We start from the raw sequence: 15989 nt of genomic DNA, 5'->3' as shown, positions 1-15989 counted from the left end.
CCATTGCCTACAGACTATGCCGTCGGTTGCCATAGCCCTGTTGGAAATCTGACAAAGTGTTTCTGTGGCTAGGGCGGCTTCCCATGACTGACATCCCAAGGCGGTGCCTGCCTTGCACAGGATCACCTAAGGGCACTCATCTCAACTTTCCTAGGCTGGTGCAGAAACCTCTTCTCATGACTCTTCTTGGCACAGATCTCCACTATGGTATATTTTCCTACCTCTTCCTCTGACATCTTGTTCTTGATCCTTAAAGGTAGGACCTGTCTTATTGGGCTGTATGGATCCAATAAAATAAGCACAGTGAGATGGCCCGACCATAGACATACTTCATAAAGGATGGGTACTATTACGCTACCTGGAGAATGCGCACCCTCCATCACAAGCCGAGCAGGTGGCCAGATTAAGAAACAAGCAGAAAACGATGTGGTACTTACCATTAGAACTTGACCAATTAAACTAGATTGCTGCCCTTGAAAGAACTCCGGATCGTGTTTTTAGTGTTTTGTTTTTAACTTCTATTTCAACTTTAGGGGTACATGCACAGGTTTGTCATATAGATTATTTTGTTATGTGTTACGGGGGTTTGTTGTACACATTATTTTGTCACCCAGGTACTAAGCCTAGCACCTATTTGTTATTTTTCCTGATCCTCTCCCTCCTTCCAACCTCCACCCTTAGTGTAGTGTCTATTGTTCCCTTCTATGTGCCCATGTGTTCTCATCATTTAGCTCCCACTAAGTGAGAACATGTGGTGTTTGGTTTTCTGCTCCTGCACAGTTTGCTGTGGATAATGGCTTCCAGCTCCATCCATGTTCCTGCAAAGGACGTGATCTCATTCTTTTTTATGGCTGCATAGTATTCCATGGTGTATATGTACCCCATTTTCTTTATCCAGTCTACCGTTGATGGGTATTTAGGTTGATTCTATATCTTTGCTATTGTGAATAGTGCTGCAATGAACATACATGTGCATGTGTCTGCATAACAGAACAATTTATAATCCTTTGGGTATATACAATCTCATTACTGGGTCAAATGGGAGTTCTGTTTTTAGGTCTTTGAGGAATTGCTAGTGTTTTCCACAATGGCTGAACTAATTTACACTCCCACCAACACTGCATAAGTGTTCTTTCTCTTTGCAACCTCACCGGCACCTGTTCTTTTTTGACTTTTTAATAATAACCATTCTGACTGGTGTGAGATGGTGTCTCACTGTGATTTTGATTTGCGCTTCTCTAATGACATGATCACATCGAATGGCTTTATAATCTTCCCTCTGACCTTGCCTCTTAGTTGCCTCTGACAACAATCTAAATGAAAATCATCATTTACCATGTTGCATACTCCAGGACTTTCACAACCATCATATGTAGCAATCACGATAAAAATACCAGCAGGTCACATTTTGAGTGCCTGCCATATGCGAGGCATTGTTCTGTTTTTTATATTTATTCATTTAACCCTCATAACAATAAACTGATATAGGCAGTATTATCCTCCCTATTTTATAGATGAGGAAACTGAGGCACAGAGTGGTTAAACAACTTGCCCAAGGTTACACAGCTGGAAAGTGGAAGAGCTGGGGCGTCAAACACAAGAGGACAGGGTGCAGAGTCTCAAATCTTAAACTCCCCCAAGGTGCCAAAAATAACCTCTAAATAGATGAAGCGTTAAGTATCTTTAAGATGCACACACACACTCACACAACAGCAGAAAATAGACTACTGCTGCACTCTTTGAAAGGAAGGCACTCTTACAATTTGAGGTATTAAGAGAAAAGAAAAAAATGGCTTTATGAATTTTTTTTTTTTTTTGAGTGCAATGGTGTGATCTCGGCTCAGTGCATCCTCCGCCTCCCGGGTTCAAATGATTATCCTGCCTCAGCCTCCTGAGTAGCTGGGATTACAGATGCCCACTACCACGCATGGCTAATTTTTGTATTTTTAGTAGAGACGAGGTTTCTCCATGTCAGCCAGGCTGGTCTCGACCTTCTGACCTCAGGTGATCCGCCCACCTTGGCCTCCCAAAGTGCTGGGACTACAGGGTTGAGCCACTGCGCCAGGCAGGCTTTGTGCACTTTTAAAGTCTCTAATCAATGGAATAATACCAAGATTAAAATAAGTGGGAAAACAGAGTAGGGGAATAGTTGTATGCAATGTAATAGCTTAAGGTTCATTATCTACTAGATACATAAATAAAGAACTAATTATAGTTAAAATTTTTAAAAGTGTCAAAATTCCAATAGATAAACAGGCAAAGAATAATAGAGAATTTACAGAAAAGAAAATACGAAAAGTAAGTTATCATAAACAAGTATATGTAAAAGTGTCCATCATCACTAGTAATTAAGTAAATGCATGTTAAAAACAGTAAGAAAGTATCAACATATCATTATTCAATTAGCAAAATTAAATCATGAAAGCATCCAGTTGCTGGTAAGACTTCAGTCATCCTTCTCTACTTAACCACTGATCGGTGAGGTATTAAATGGAAAGCCCTTTCAGAAAGCAAAATGGCAGCGTGCTATCATGAAGTCATAAAATCATTTATATATGTTTTTATTTTTACTTTTATTTTTTAAGATGGAGTCTTACTCTGTTGCCCAGGCTGGAGTGCAGTGATCTCGGCTCACTGTAACCTCCACCTTCCAGGTTCAAGAGATTCTCTTGCCTCAGTCTCCCAAGTGGCTGGGACTACTGGTGTGCACCACCACGCCCAGCTAATTTGTGTATTTTTAGTAGAGATGGGGTTTCACCATGTTGGCCAGGCTGGTCTCAAACTGCTGACCTCAAGAGATCCACCTGCCTTGGCCTCCCAAAGAACTGGGATTACAGGTATAAGACACTGTGCCTGGCCTCATAAAACCATTTAGACTGTCTGACTCATTAATAGTATTTCTCAGATTATAAGGAAAGTGTTCAAACTAAGAGAAAAGGCGGAAATATAAAAATATTCATTGTAGCACTAGCTATAATTCCAACACAAGAGGAAACCACCTCCAAGTCTTCCTTGGTAGACTATAAATCCCATACAGGCAAGAGTATGATCTATCTTTTTATCTTATGTCCTCAACACTAATCATTGTCTAAGACATGGTAGGACTAGATAAATATGTGTCGAATCAATGAATAAGTTAGTAAACAAAAGTATAAGCATCCACCAATAAGGTAAAGCTTAAGAAATTATAATGAATCAGTTCAACAGAATATGGGGCAGCTATTAGAGGTAATAATTAGAGACTATGTAATAAAAAGCACACAGTTCTACAATGAATGATAAGACAGATTTTAAAAGTGACAGGTGGCCAGGTACAGTGGCTCTTGCCTCTAATCCTAGCACTTTGGGAGGCCAAGGTGGGCGAATCACGAAGTCAGAGATCAAGACCATCCTGCCCAACATGGTGAAACCCCGTCTCTACTAAAAATACAAAAATTAGCTGGGTGTGGTAGCACATGCCTGTAGTCCCAGCTACTCGGGACACCGAAGCAGGAGAATCGCTTGAACCTGGGATGCAGAGGTTGCAGTAAGCCAAGATTGTGCCACTGCACTCCAGCCTGGCAACAGAGCAAGACTTCGTCTCAAAAAAAAAAAAAAAAAAGTGACAGGCACACTATAGATAACATGACAGATGCATTTGCTTGAGGGCAGGGACTGCAAGGAAACATGAAGACATAAAGGAGTAAAACCCCTGCCATAGAATTATCTGTGCATTCTTTGGTTTATTTTTCTTGAAAAAACATCCTTCATTGTTTTTGTAACATTGGCTTTCCAAAAAGTAAAAATAAAAATTGAAAAAAAAAATCCAGGCCCAATTTTAAGTGACAGGAAATATGACCTAAGGGAGTTTATTTCTATAGCAAATGACTTTAGCAGCAACTCCTTCTTTTCAGAGGAAATGATAACAGAATAGATCATGTCCACTGAGTGTACTTGGCATTGGGCTTAGAGCTTTACACTGAACATCTCATTTAATCCTCACGACCTATGAGGCAGATGCTCTTATTACTCCCATTTACACATGAGCAAATAGAGATTCAGAGATTTAGTGACTCGTCAGGGACAAAGAGCTATGGAGTGAGAGAGATGTGGGATTTTAACCCAGGTACATGACCACTGTGATGTTGTACCTCCACTTAAAAAAAAAAAAAAAGGTTGGCCAGTCACAGTGGCTCATGCCTGTAATCCCAACACCTGGGGAGGCCAAGGTGGGCAGATCACTTGAGCCCAGGAGTTCAAGCCCAGCCTGGGCAACATGGCAAAACCTCATCTCTACAAAAAATTAGCCGGACATGCATTTGTAGTCCCAGCTACTTAGGAGGCTGAGGTAGGAGGATCGCTTGAGCCTGGGGGATCAAGGCTGCAGTGAGCTGAGATTGTGCCACTGCATTCCAGCCTGGGTTACAGAGTGAGACCCTGTCTCAAAAAACCCCACAAAACAGCAACAACAAAGAAATCCCACCAAAGATTGATACAGGGATGAGTTTCCAATTTTTGTTTTGTGGTCAGACTGTAAAGCACAACACCAGAAATCCGTTGCAGCAGAGGGTAACAACTATCCAAACCTCCATCATGAAAATGATTCTGAGCTCCTCACAAGAGGATTCCAAGTAGCAAATGTAGAGGGAATAAGGGAAATTGAGAATCATCATTGGAACAGCATGGTAATAATCATAACAGGCAAAATTCCTGCCCAAAATGTATAACCTCAATCTACTCACGAGAAAACAGAAGACAGACCCAAATCAACAGACATTCTACAAGCTACCTAACAAGCATTCTTCAAGTATCAAGAGTCATGAAGAGGAGAAAAGACTGAGGAACTGTAATAGATTGGAGAAGATTGGAAAGAAATATACAGCTCAATCTAATGTGGGATCCTGGATTGAATTCTGGAACAGAAGAAGGATATTAGTGGAAAAATTGGTGAAATCTACATGAAGTCTGAAGTGTAGTTAATAATACTGTCCCAACATTAATATCTTAGTTTGACAATGGCATTGCGGTTATGTCAGATGTGAACATTAGGGGAAGTCGAATGAAGGGTATACAGAACTCTCACTTATTTTTGCAACATTTCTGTAAATCTAACATTATTTTCAAATAAGAAGTTTACAAAAAAATCATTTATGGAAAAACTCTGTCACTGAAGCACAGCCCAACAGTACAAGCAAACCGCTTCCTATTGTGGACGCACTTCTAATTTCTTCAGTTTCTACCTGGTGAGTGAGTTTGATGTAATTTGGTAGAAATACCCTTTGATGTCTTTGATGTTTGGAGCCAAAGATCCAGTTTTAGGAGCTGGGCGCTTTGCTTACCATCTGATTACTTGTCCTTGAACAATTCATTACCTTTTTCTCTCTTTTTTTTTTTTTTTTTTTTTCCTGAGACGGAGTCTCGCTCTGTCGCCCAGGTTGGAGTGCAGTGGCACGATCTCGGCTCACTGCAAGCTCCACCTCCTGGGTTCACGCCATTCTCCTGCCTCAGCCTCCCAATTCATTACCTTTGACTATAAATAGGGTATAATAATCTCCACTCCCAAGGGATTATGTGAGAATGGCACAGGGGACACAGTAGGTGTTTAATAAAGGCTCACCCTTATGGTTAGTGTCCTCATAGAGTTGTTTGATGGGCGTGTGAAAATGGATGAACAATGGCTTTGTAAATGGTGCAGTGTATGCACACATAAAGGACTGTTAGGAAGAATTCTGGTTTTGCAAGTTCACAAATGGATGTCACCAAGAACTGGGTTTTTTTCTGAGACAGGGTCTTGCTCTTTCACCCAGGCTGGAGTGCAATGGTGTGATCACGGCTTGCTGCAGCTTTGACTTGCCAGGCTCAAGCAATCCTCCTGCCTCAGTCTCCCATGTAGCTGGGAGTACAAGGGAGCATCACCACATCCAGCTAATTTTTTTATTTTTGTAGAGACGGGGTTTTGCCATGTTGCTCAGGCTGGTCCCGAATTCCTGACCTCAAGCCACCCACCCCTGTCGGCCTCCCAAAGTGCTGGGATTATAGGCGTGAGCCACTGCGCCTGGCCAAGAGCTGGTTTTTATTGTGGCTGCTGTTTACCTGGGAGTCTCCATCCAGGGCGGCTTGGGCGTACATCTGCACAGACAACTCCAGGTCCTGTGACTGGTTTTGGTGGCCATAGTAGTAAAGGTCTCCCATCTTCAAATATGCTGCAGGAAATAAAGCACAGATCCATTTGTCAAGTGTTTTTTTTTTTTTTTTTCACACCAACATTTTAGATTAATTGGCCCATTCACATGAATGAAAGGTTTTCCTATTAGTATCTGAAGAACATCTTTATGTTTCCCTGATATGTCAAGAGAGAAACAAGCAAAAAGGCTTTTTACCCAGAGCATCCCTATATCTAGACATATTTTGCTTTCCTTTTTTTCTAAATTTTTTGTGATAGGGTCTCCACCATCCAGGCTGGAGTACAGTGGTGAGATCAGGGCTCCCTGTAGCCTTGACTTCCTGGGCTCAAGTGATCCTTCCACCTCAGCCTCCCAAGTAGCTGGGATTACAGGAGTATGCCACCACACCTGGCTAATTTTTGTATTTTTTTTTTTTTTTTTAAATAGAGATGGGGTTTCACCACGTTGTCCTGGCTGGTCTCGAACTCCTGGACTCAAGCAATCCTCCCACCTCAGCCTCCCAAGGTGCTGGGATTATAGGCGTGAGCCACGGCACCTGGCCCCTAGACAGTTTCTTCTTTGGCCAGGTAGCTCTCCTGAATAGCTCTGCACATCTCAGTCTACGACTTTGCTGCCCAATCAGCCAAGGTTGTTCTAGGTGCTTTACCTCACATCTGACATTTTGCTGTTCATCTTTGATGTCTGTTGTTGGTAATTCTTTGCTTTAGCCATGTATTTTATTTTTCCTCTGAAGAAAAACTTATGTTTAAGAGTGTATGTATCGGCTGGGTGCCGTAGCTCACACCTGTAATCCCAGCATTTTCGGAGGCTGAGGTGGGCAGATCACTGGAGGTCAGGAGTTCAAGACCAGCCTGGCTAACATGGTGAAACCCCATCTCTACTAAAAAACACAGCAATTAGCCAGGTGTGGTGGTGCATTCCTGTAATCCCATGTACCCAGGAGGCTGAGGGGAGAATCGCTTGAACCTGAGAGGCAGAGGTTGCAGTGAGCCGAGAAGGCGCCATTGCACTCCAGCCTGGGCAACAGAGCAAGACTCCATCTCAAAAAAAAAAAAAAAAAGAGTATATGTATTAGTCAATGTCCAAGAAGGAAAACAGAATCCATTTCAGCTGGTTCAAAAGAGGAATTTCATCATGGGGAAGCAGTTACTAGGGTGTTGGGAGAGCTGAAAAGGCAAATGGAAAACAATAGGCAGCTTGAGATCAGCAGTGAGAAGGCTACTATTATCCCCAGGACGTGGGGGCCACAGGGTGCCTGTAATGTTACCAGAGACCCAGAGCCTGGTGCTGAGATCAAAGAGGGTGGAGCTGCCAGGCAGGGGCTGGAACCGTGGAAACGTAGCCCCTGCCAGAGACAGAGTTCAAAGCAGAGAGAGAAGGGGAGAAGTACTTGGGCTTCTTCTCCCATCCTGCAATCTTCTGCCAGTGCCTCTTACTGCCTGAAAGGAATCAGAAGCCCGTGGGTAGAGGAGTCTAGGAACTGTAATTCCTGGAGGCCAGTCCCCTACCATGCAGAGCAGAGCAGAGCAGAGGAATCCACACAAATGACTGGCCCAGAGAATCGCTCCATAATAGCGTTCTCTTTTACATTTTCATTGACTCAGAAGAAATGTCGGGGGCCAGGTGCAGTGGCTCATACCTGTAATCCCAGCATTTTGGGAGGCCAAGGCGGGTGGATCACCTGAGGTCAGGAGTTTGAGACGAGCCTGGCCAACATGGTGAAACCCTGTGTCTACTTAAAAATACAAAAATTAGCTGGGCGTGGTCGTGTGCGCCTGAAATCCCAGCTACTCGGGAGGCTCGGGCAGGAGAATCACCTGAACCTGGGAGTTGGAGGTTGCACTGAGCCCATATCACGCCACTGCACTCCAGCCTGGGGAACAGAGCGAGACTGTCTCAAAACATAAAAATAAAAAATAAGAGATGTTGGGTCCAAGCACTCCATGGGACAATCGGCGAGGAGTAGTGCATTGTGTGAGGCTGAGAGCAGAGTTCAGCGATCTTAATAGCAGAGATTTTTCATGTTCTTTTCTAATTATTTAGAAATACCTCACTTCACACAAAGCTGTCAGAAGTTCCCTGTTACTAAAGATGAAAAACGTCTAATGCTTCAATTATGCACCTGTTTTTCTATACATACCAAAGGAAGGCGCATCGATTTGAAAAACAGAGAAATTATAGTATCTCCAAACACAGTTAACACCCAAGTATCTCCTGGCCAGGTCCTAAGGGGTAAAGGGAAGAAAAAGTTAATTCATTAATATTTCGGCCAAGCGATCAAGGTTGCCTCCATAAAACCCAATTCATTATCCTTAACCTCAGAGCTTCTACTCTGAGAAGAATACATTTTACTTACTGGCCTCTCCTCACAGATGTGTGCTAAATTTGTCTGTGACACTTCAATTCCAGTTTCTGCTGCTAAAACATAATACAGCAAAGCTTCATGCCTAAAAATAGATGATTAATAATAAATTTCATATAGTGGTTCTTACTAATATTCACAGAGAGCTTTATATTCAAACATAAGAGGGCACAAAATAAGCAGTTTTTTTAAAAACCACAAAATCATGAGTTTTTTTTTTTTTAAATAAATATTGTTAAAAATACTGCATGCACTGATTTATTTTCTGTCTTAAAGGCTGAACTCACAGATAAGGCTGGGGAGCTAGTTGATGCAACAGCTACCTCTACTGGCTGAAAGGCATGTCGGATGTTGGCTTGGGAGTTGTCTACTAGCCTTCAGTCCTTGAATCCTTCTTCCATCCTCGCTTAGAGGAGATAAATGGTGTTAAGAAAAAACCCTGTGCTTTGGAGTCCTCTGTTTTATGAAAGGCTTTATAGGGCTTAGGATTCTGAATGAGTTTAATTAAAGCTGAGCTTTTGTTGTGCCTTAGAAGCTTGGCAAAGGAGAGGCAGTTTACAAGGGACTTGATATCAATGGCCAACAGACATAAAAGAAACGTTTGACACCACTAGCAATCGAATAATTGCAAAACAATGAGTGACCACTTTCATCTGTTGAAAGATTGGTACAAGATTCATGTTTGGAATAATGGCAAAGGCTTGGGGAAATGGACATACTCTACAACCACTGCTAGCTTGAGGGCCAATAAATTCAACGGTTCTGGAAGGACAGGCCGAAGGAGTCTTAAGAATGTACATACCACGTGGCCCTACAGTTCTCCCTTGTGGGGGTTTATTCTAAAGAAACAATCAGAGATATGTGCAAAGATTCTGTTGCCACAGAGTTCATGGTAGAGCTCTTTATATGAACAACAACAAAAAACTGGAAACACATGTCTGAAAATCAGAGACTAGTGAAATTAACCCACAGTGTAGCTACTTTCAGACGTGGCCATTAAAATGATGTGTGGAAGGGTATTCAAAAACATAGCAAAATATTTATGCAAAATTTTCCATTCCGTGAAAAAAAAGCAGGGTATATAAAACAGTGCACCCTATTTTTGCAAAACAAAAATATAACCGAACACACATATGTACACACATACACATGCAGATACAAATAGGCAGAGGAAAAAAAAAAAACCCTAAAAATTATCACCAAAATGCTAACAACACTTATTTCTGGGTGGTGAGAATGCATGTCATTTTTATTCTATTCTTTTTACTTATCTGATTTCCTCAATTTTTTATACGTTACCCAGCTTAAGAGTAGAACTCTATTTTAACCATAAGTAGTTTCTCAAAGCTTATTTTTCATTTTAAGGAGTTGATATTAATAGCTCTTTCTTAATTTTAGCTCCACCTAGGAACTGGTTTAGGAAACGGTGGGGAAAGGTTGGGTGAGGGGGAGTAAGGGAAGCAGATTCTGAAATCATCTTTTCAAAACTGCTAAAAGCAGCTTCTGGCAGGCAATCCCTTGGAGACCGAGAGGTGCTGGGGGATCAAATTAGGATAGTTAGACCTTCAGTCAGACATGCTGCAGGTCACAAGCCACGTGGCTGCTGAGTGAGCCAATTCGCAGGCTCTGAGATACCTAAGGCAGCTGACCAATTAGCCATGACTCAGGCTAAAGAGGGACAAGGTCAGCTGAGCAGTGTCCCTTGCAGAGGCAAGCCAGATAACAAGCCCCCAAGTGCAGCTGCAACAACATCCCAAAAGAAGCTTGGGGATTAGCTAACATAGCCTGCAAAATCTATGTTTGGCGACAAGAATCCTTAGAGCAGACCCAAGGCCCCAGACAGAGGGCATGCAAGGGAGGCCCAGCAGAAAGTCCCCCTCATTCTGACACAAGGTCCTCTTCCTAAGGTCTTAGAATTGTCAAGTTTCTTCAGAGACACTTCAGCCTGCACTGGTGTCTCAGTTTCCACCAGGGATTGATGAGGAAAGGAGACAGCGCAGGCCTGCAAACTAAGGTCCAATATTGGGCCAGTGCTCTCTGTGACCATAACTGACTGAGATGTGGCTCGTGTTTACTAAAATGTAACAGCATGAGGTTTTTTCTGGCCAGGCGTGCGGTGGCTCATGCCTGTAAACCCAGAAGTTTGGGAGGGTGAGGCGGGAGGATTGCTTGAGCTCTGGAGTTCAAGACCAGCCTAGGCAACAGTAGAAACCCTGTCTCTACTAAAACACAAAAAAATGAGCTCGGCATGATGGTGCATGCCTGTAATCCCAGCTACTCGGGAGGCTGAAGCGGGAGAATCGCTTGAACATGAAAGGCGGAGGTTGCAGTGAGCCGAGATTGCGCCACTGCACTGCAGCCTGGGCGATAGAGCCAGACTCTGTCTCTAAAAAAAAAAAAAAAAGAATTTTTTCTTAACAGCAGAAACCAATAGGCTGGTTGTCAGAATGGGTGGGGGAAATGCAGGTTGATACTCCCTGCAAGAACATTCACAATGATAAGCTTTATAAAGATAATATCTTGTGTCTAAAGTGATCTGGTGGTGGGGAAGGAAGGCAGGAACGAGTTTTATAGAAGACTTCTATTGTCCAATCACTGTGTAAATCAGGAGGAAATGTCATCGAATTCTCAAGCATTTCCACTGAGGAAACACTGAAATTCATCAGAAAGAGATGTCTAAAAAGGTATGTGATATCCGTAAAAGCACTGAACAGAAATCCACCTCTGGGCCGAGCACAGTGGCTCACGTGTATAATCCTAGCACTTTGGGAGGCCGAGGCAGGTAGATCACTTGAGGTCAGGAGTTCAAGACCAGCCTGGCCAACATTGTGAAACCCCGTCTCTACTAAAAATACAAAAATTAGCTGGGCGTGGTGGTGGGTGCATGTAATCCCAGCTACTTGGGAGGCTGTGGCAGGAGAATCATTTGAACCCAAGAGGCAGAGGTTGCAGGGAGCCAAGATTATGCCACTGTACTCCAGCCTGGGCAACAGAGCGAGACTCTGTCTCAAAAAAAAAAAAAAAAAAAAAAAAAAAAAAGAAAAAAAGAAAAGAAAAAAAGAAATCCACCTCTGTCTTTCATCTTGCACAATCAATCACCTGATGCCTGTACCGCCACCATCCATGTTCACATCTACTGAGCAGTGAGCTCTAGGTAGGGGCTGGCCACTCAAGACCAGATTTCCTCAGCTTATTAAAGCTTCTGAGACAATGCCTCTGCAGAAACCCTGTCCACATTTAGCCTTCTAGCACTTTGCTCTTACTGTGTTTCAACAGATGCCATCTGAGAGTATTAATTACAGATGTTCCTACACTTATAGTCATAGAACAAACATTTACTCAGCATTTTTTAATTGCAGGAAACCCAAAGACAAGCTGCAAAACTATTGTCCTTCCTTGAATTTCCTCAAGCTTTAGGAAGTCAACCAGAGCTTCAAGCTTTATTTCCAATGCACGCAAGTAAAATTGTCCCCTAGACAGTCATTTTGACAGGGAGAGGGGATGGGTGCGGAGAGGAAGGGATTGAGAGAAAAGAAAGAATTTAAGGACACATTTGCTATCCTCCTTTCAGACCCAGCACATGTATTTCTAGAACTTTTATAATGATACATCTTAATCATCAATCCTTTGGCTGCTTGCTGTGAATTATAAATTTGAGTACCCCTGAGCAGTTTCTCCACAATTATGTTATTTTTCATGTGCTCTTTTCTGCCAATGCTTGAAGCAGCTCAGACTATAAGGATGAAAAAAAAAAAAAATCCTGGGGTCTCAGTGGAATTCAGGACCCAGCTTTATTGCAAAAAGGTGAATTTCTTTCACCTGAAGCTATGTATGCTTACTTGCCTTGCCTCAAGCCCACTATAATCTGGCTAACCTCCTGGGTTAAGTATTTTTGGTATATTTAAGATAAAGGACAATAAAATGCGTAGCTTGCAGATAAAACAACACATGTAGGGGTAAGGCAGAGAGAAATGAAACATGACAGCTGGTCTTTCCTTGGCTAACTTCTTCGAGTGTCCGAGGACAGCCTCAGGCATGACAACATTATCTTCTGTATTACGCTGATACAGCAGAAAGCCCTTTTCTTAATCATGCTCCTCTTTGAAACTATCCCATATAAATCTTGGAACAACACGGAAAAGCACAAGCTCATCAAACTGACACATGTAATTTGAAAATAACTTCTAGAATAAATTCACTCACACAAAAATGAAAAAAGGGGATGGACTGGGACATTGATGGATGATTTAGTTCTATTACAGCAGAATAGATGGCACCAAAAAATGTCATGTTGGACTGTGAGGAGGCCAACAAACATGTATTTCCTATTTAACCCCTGGGGAGGGCTTGAAAGCTTGGAGAGCAGGAATGGATGGAAGCACTTTGCCCCAAATAGATCTTGAAAAAGATTTCCCCATCGTAATTGATACAAAACATTTCTTCCTGTTGATACTAAGAGGTTTCAAATCCAGACTGAGACATACCTTTAAAAATAATTAGCTTCTGTATCAAGATTAGCAAAGATATGGCGAAATAAAAATTTACGTATGGTGGGCAAGATAATAAATTGCTAAAACCACTTAGGAAAACAATTGACATTGTCTTGTAAGGCTGAACATGTTCCCCTATGACCCAGAGTCCCCACTCCTAAGTTTATATTCTAGAGTGACTCTTTCTATATGCCCTAGGAGATACACAAAAAATGCTCATGGCCTCATTGCTCTTAAAAAACAAAGGAAACAAAAGGCAAGGCAAGGCAGAAGGGAAAAGGAAAGGAAAAGCAAGAAAAAAGAAAGAAAAGAAAAGAAAGGAAGAAAAAGAAAAGAAAGAGAACTCAAATATTCATTAACAAGAGAATTGGGAAATGAATTGTGATCTATTACAGCAGTGAATATGAATGACCTACAGGTACATGCATCAAAATGTGTGAATCCTATTTTTATTTTTTATTTTTTTTTTGAGAGGGAGTCTTGCTCAGTCATCCAGGCTGGAATGCAGTGGCTCAATCTCAGCTCACTGCAACCTTCACCTCCTGGGTTCAAGTGATTTTCCTATCTCAGCTCCCGAGTAGCTGAGATTACAGGTGCACACCATCACACCCGGCTAATTTTTGTATTTTAGTCAAAATGGGGTTTCAGCATGTTGGTCGGGCTGGTCTCAAACTCCTGACCGCAAATGATCCGCCCACCTTGGCCTCCCAAAATGCTGAGATTACAGGCGTGCACCACCACACCCAGCAAGATGTGTGAACCTTAGGAGCATAATGTTAAGTATAAAAAAGCAGTTGAAGAATTATATATTATATAAAACAATTGGCCGGGCGCGGTGGCTCAAGCCTGTAATCCCAGCACTTTGGGAGGCCGAGACGGGCGGATCACGAGGTCGGGAGATCGAGACCATCCTGGCTAACATGGTGAAACCCCATCTCTACTAAAAAACACAAAAAACTAGCCGGGCGAGGTGGCGGGCGCCTGTAGTCCCAGCTACTCGGGAGGCTGAGGCAGGAGAATGGTGGGAACCCGGGAGGCGGAGCTTGCAGTGAGCTGAGATCCGGCCACTGCACTCCAGCCTGGGCGGCAGAGCGAGACTCCGTCTCAAAAAAAAAAAAAAAAAAAAAAAAAAAAAAAACAATTAAAATCATATAAAGGTCAGAAATAAGCCAAACTAAATTCATTTCTTAGGAATATATCCATATATATTAAAAATATAAAGAGGGCAAGGGGCAGACTAACAAGAAGCTAGGATGATGGTTACTTCTGAGTACTGGCGGTAGGATGGGATTTAATCTGGGAGAGACAGCAGGGCCTTCACCAGCACTGGCCATGTTTATTTTGTTAAGTAGAGTGGTAGCTTTATGGCTGTTCATTTTATTGTCATGCTTTGGAGGTTATGTATATATCACACGTATCAATGATTACATGATAAAAGAAGACAGAAGCCACCCTACTGACTCATGCCACGTCTTCCGTACAAATGCTTGGCTCCTTTTGAACTAACCCCTTTCAGGCTCTCCCTTCTATTCACCATACACAGCTGTTTGATTAAGCATCTTAGAAACAGGCTCTGTCACGTCACTACGCTCTCCAAAATGATCAATGGCTCCCCACTGCTTCATAAATTAAATAAGAAACTATTGATGGCTCCCCACTGCTTTACAAATGCATAATCTGCCATTCAAAATTCCATAAAGTAGCACCTCTTTGGTTTCATTATATATCCCTCTCAAGTTTTACCCACATGGCATAATGTTTTGTAGACTCACTTAGAATTTTCCTATCACTTTGCTTTTGTTCCTGTAATTCCCTACACCATAAATGCTGTTCCCTGCCTGGCTAAGTGGAAATTCCACCCATCCTTCAAGACCACATCATCCATTACTTCTACCATGAAGGCTGTCCCAAGCTTCCCAAACCAGGCATCTTTTCCTCATTTGTATCCCCAGTGATCTTTACATACTGCTCATGGCCCTTGAGCTATAATTGTTCCCTCTATTCACCTTAGTTCATTCAATCAGTAGTTTCTGAACACTTTCCGGGCACCCCTGTGTTTAGGGAACTGGGATAGATGTGATCAGGCAATTGACGTGTAAAGAGCAATCATGATCCACAGAAGAACAAAAGGAAATAAGGAGTTAGGTAGGATTCCTGGGCAGAGGGAAAAGTCAGTGCAAGGGCTCGGAGATCAGATAGAATATGGGCCACATGAGAACCTGCCTGCAGAAGAGATGAGGCAGCAAATTTCCCCAAGCCCTACTTAAGGCATCTGTGGAAGCTTGTGGCCAGGCATCCTGCATTTAAGCGTACTCAGTAAAATCTGCGGAACTGAATCCAAACTCACAAAGGGTGCGGGACACACTTCAGGTCTCCTTTCTCCTTCCCCCAACTAACCAAATAACCAACCAACCAAACAGAAAAAAACCATGATGAAGCTGAGTATTCTAAGAAGGAGGACAAGTCACAAAAATCTTAATTCATCTAGCCCTTCACAGCAGCTTTTAAAATGTGCTAAAGTGCTTTGTGATATTAAATTCAAAAGTAGGACCCAGGCGCGGTGCTCAGGCCTGTAATCCCAACACTTTGGGGAGGCCAAGGTGGGTGAATCACCTGAGGTCAGGAGTTTGAGACCAGCTTGGCCAAAATGGAAAAACCCTGTCTCTTCTAAAAACACAAAAATTATCTGGGCATGGTGGTGGACACCTGTAATCCCAGCTACTCGGGACACTGAGGCAGGAGAATTGCTTGAACCCAGGAGGTGGAGGCTGCAGTGAGCTAAGATCGTGCCACTGCACCCCAGCCTGGGTGACAGAGTGAGACTTCATCTCAAAAAAGCTTCAAAACATCAAAAGTAGGCAAGAAAGCTAAGGAACTAACAAAGACTCCATGAGAGAAACAGTGTTAGACATCATGGGGGCGGGGGTGGGTTGGGGAGGAGTGTTTACAGGAGTGCTCTTCCTTTGGGAAAAC

The 15989-nt window shown here is 42.6% G+C and overlaps 1 protein-coding gene across 2 annotated transcripts in view; it reads right to left on the bottom strand.

Moving 5' to 3' along the window:
- Positions 1-15989, bottom strand: part of SEL1L3 (SEL1L family member 3) — a 117946-nt gene that overhangs the window by 11363 nt on the left and 90594 nt on the right. For both annotated transcript variants that reach the window (XM_050790674.1, XM_050790673.1), the window contains exons 18-20: positions 8521-8611; positions 8305-8389; positions 6073-6182 (exon numbers count right to left, since the gene is read on the bottom strand). In XM_050790674.1, the coding sequence (XP_050646631.1) occupies positions 6073-6182; positions 8305-8389; positions 8521-8611 (286 nt within the window). The remainder of the gene's footprint in view (positions 1-6072; positions 6183-8304; positions 8390-8520; positions 8612-15989) is intronic.

Source organism: Macaca thibetana, chromosome 5 (assembly GCF_024542745.1).
Source record: "Macaca thibetana thibetana isolate TM-01 chromosome 5, ASM2454274v1, whole genome shotgun sequence".
NCBI lineage: Eukaryota > Metazoa > Chordata > Mammalia > Primates > Cercopithecidae > Macaca > Macaca thibetana.
This window is presented reverse-complemented; position numbering and strand designations above follow the sequence as displayed.